The 2,500-nt window shown below is 40.5% G+C and overlaps 1 protein-coding gene across 1 annotated transcript in view; it reads right to left on the bottom strand.

Annotated features, from left to right (window-relative positions):
• LOC138011315 (Fanconi anemia group D2 protein-like) overlaps positions 1-2,500 on the bottom strand; it is a 54,981-nt gene that overhangs the window by 11,238 nt on the left and 41,243 nt on the right. The window contains exons 38-40 of the mRNA XM_068858284.1: positions 1,287-1,386; positions 579-650; positions 88-129 (exon numbers count right to left, since the gene is read on the bottom strand). Coding sequence (XP_068714385.1) covers positions 88-129; positions 579-650; positions 1,287-1,386 — 214 coding nt within the window. The remainder of the gene's footprint in view (positions 1-87; positions 130-578; positions 651-1,286; positions 1,387-2,500) is intronic.

Raw genomic sequence — 2,500 nt, 5'->3', positions numbered from 1 at the left:
TTTTTCACACAACATTCAAACTCGTTTGAGCCATCTTACAGCAGGTGAGATCAAATCAACTACTGATACCTAATTCGTGAAAGTTACCTTCAATGATGCCCCAAGTATCGCCCTCTTTTGGTTAAAAGCCTGTGAAAAAAATGAAAACAAAAACCACCTCTGCTCATTCGTCTAGTGCTTTAACGTATCGACCATGTCAAAAAAATTGCTAAAAGTAAGCATATTCATCTGTATAGTCCTATCTTTGTTCTAAACCTTTCAATTGACTTCATTAATTCAATTTACTTCATTAACTCAAATTTATATTCATACGTCTTCATAGTAGTAACACTCGCTCGAGGTGATAGAAGCAGGATGCACAATTAAATCAAAAATACGATCTATCAGGGGCGTAGCTGACTGATTTACAAACTGCTGTTCTCTAACAGTGTCAATATTTGCAACAGGGAAATATACCTTCACGTCAACTGCTCAGGGGTAAAAGTTGAAAGAAAACAAAAACGTGTTTATTGCTATATTGATAGCTAGATTATTGGATAGTCAGCATCCATGGTTATTGAACCAATGCCGTGGCTTACCTTCACCAGATTGATCATGATGTGGAAGATTCTCACAGCGATGTTGAGTTGCGCGAGCCGTTCCTTGTGGTTCTGAGAGGACAAGATATTAATGAACAGCGTTCTCAGTTGAACTGATGTTCAGATTTTTCTTGAAAATAGTAGTGGTTTAAGATGGGGGGAAGATTGAACATCCCCTTTTTTTGTTTTCGTTAGTTGGGAACGAAAAATAGGAGATCACTAGTCCTGCAGCCGCTACATAAAATTTACTTGAATCACCTTAATTCTCATTGTTTTGTCCTTGTGTCGTTGCGATCACCACGAAAACAATCGCACAAGAGGTGGTTGATTTTATATCTGCAAAATTTATACGCGAGGCAAAATGACTTCAGGTTGTGAAACGATGCGGTTAAAGGCTTACGTGGAACCTTATATGTAGCCGTTGAAAAACATAACGGAGAACCTCAAACGTTTATCAAAAGTTCTCTAAGGCCCGCGCCCAGAGTGATGCCTTCGGAGAGTAACGTCAACGCAGAAGATGATAGTGTCCAAGTATACACGATACAGAGACGCAAAGGACTGTACTGGGTTAAGTAGACCAAAGACCGCAGCAGTTGAGACGCCAGTTTCGTATTCTCGCGGTTGGACTGGAGCGAGCCCATTTAGCCTCCTTTCCATGCTTGTTCCAGTCCAAGCGCGAAAAAGCGCAACTGGCCTTGTATACAATACCTCTGGTGAATCACTTCTTTTGAGTGGCACGGAATGCGTTTGCTTCACCTTTGAAATTAATTCTTCCATCATTGATCTGTAATAGCACGCCAAAGACGATCTAAAACAGTGCAATGAAACGAGAGAGAGGTTTGCAAAGAAAATGTAGAGGTTCGTTAGCAACATCAAAATTGCGACAACTTTTTTAACGAAGTCACATTGCAAGGGTAGTTGAGTTCTGATGAATGATTGCGTAACCAATCGTCACACAAGGAAACTTGGGGAAACTGGTACGAGTGCTGCATTAGGGCATTATTTTGCATCAGTATAGACCGAATGCATAAATGGAGGGCAAAAATGTATTCTTTTGTTTATGTGCTAATTAGACTCACTAGCCTCGCTCTCAAGCAACATTTCTTTTGTATTTTGTGCATGCATACAAGGCTAGTGAGTCTAATTAGCACATAAACAAAAGAATAGTTTTTTGGCCGCCATTTATGCATTCGGTCTATATACCACGCAAGTGAGTAGTGCTTTCCGCACATTCTAGCTAGGAAGTAAATAGCAAGTATTCATCTCCGACCACAGATGCATTCAGATCTTTAAAACAATACGGATGCACAGACTCAACGTATCAGTTACAAAAAAGGAAAGGAAAGGAACTTTATTTAAGTGTCTAATCTTCTAGCGCTGCAGAGTACTAATCGGGGACACTGTAAATTGAAATTAACAAGTTAATGCAAATCAATGGTTTTTGAGGAGCGGGGAAAACCGGAGTACCCGTAGAAAAACCTCTCGGTGCAGAGTAGAGAACCAACAAACTCAACCAACATATGACGCAGAGTCTGGAAATCGAACCCGGGTCACATTGGTGAGAGGCGAGTGCTCTCACCACTGCGCCATCCCTGCACCATCACTGCGCCATCACTGCGCCATCACTGCGCCATCCCTGCACCCCATCCAAAGAAATGCTAACTAGAAAACTATTGAATGTAACGCTAAACCTGATCGTTGAATATTATGGATTGTTTAAAGCTAGTAATGCACAAAGCAGGGCAAGAAACTTTCTTTTCAATTCATTTCTGCCTTGGGACAAGTACAATGTGTATTTTGCTTGTCCGAACCACAAAACTACTTGTCCAAAAATAGACAACCACAACAACACTAAAGGATAATATATAAACTTCATATTTCATTTTAGCTCTTCTGCCACGCTGGTTGAAACTTTCTTATGC

This window comes from Montipora foliosa, chromosome 7, assembly GCF_036669935.1.
Source record: "Montipora foliosa isolate CH-2021 chromosome 7, ASM3666993v2, whole genome shotgun sequence".
NCBI lineage: Eukaryota > Metazoa > Cnidaria > Anthozoa > Scleractinia > Acroporidae > Montipora > Montipora foliosa.
This window is presented reverse-complemented; position numbering and strand designations above follow the sequence as displayed.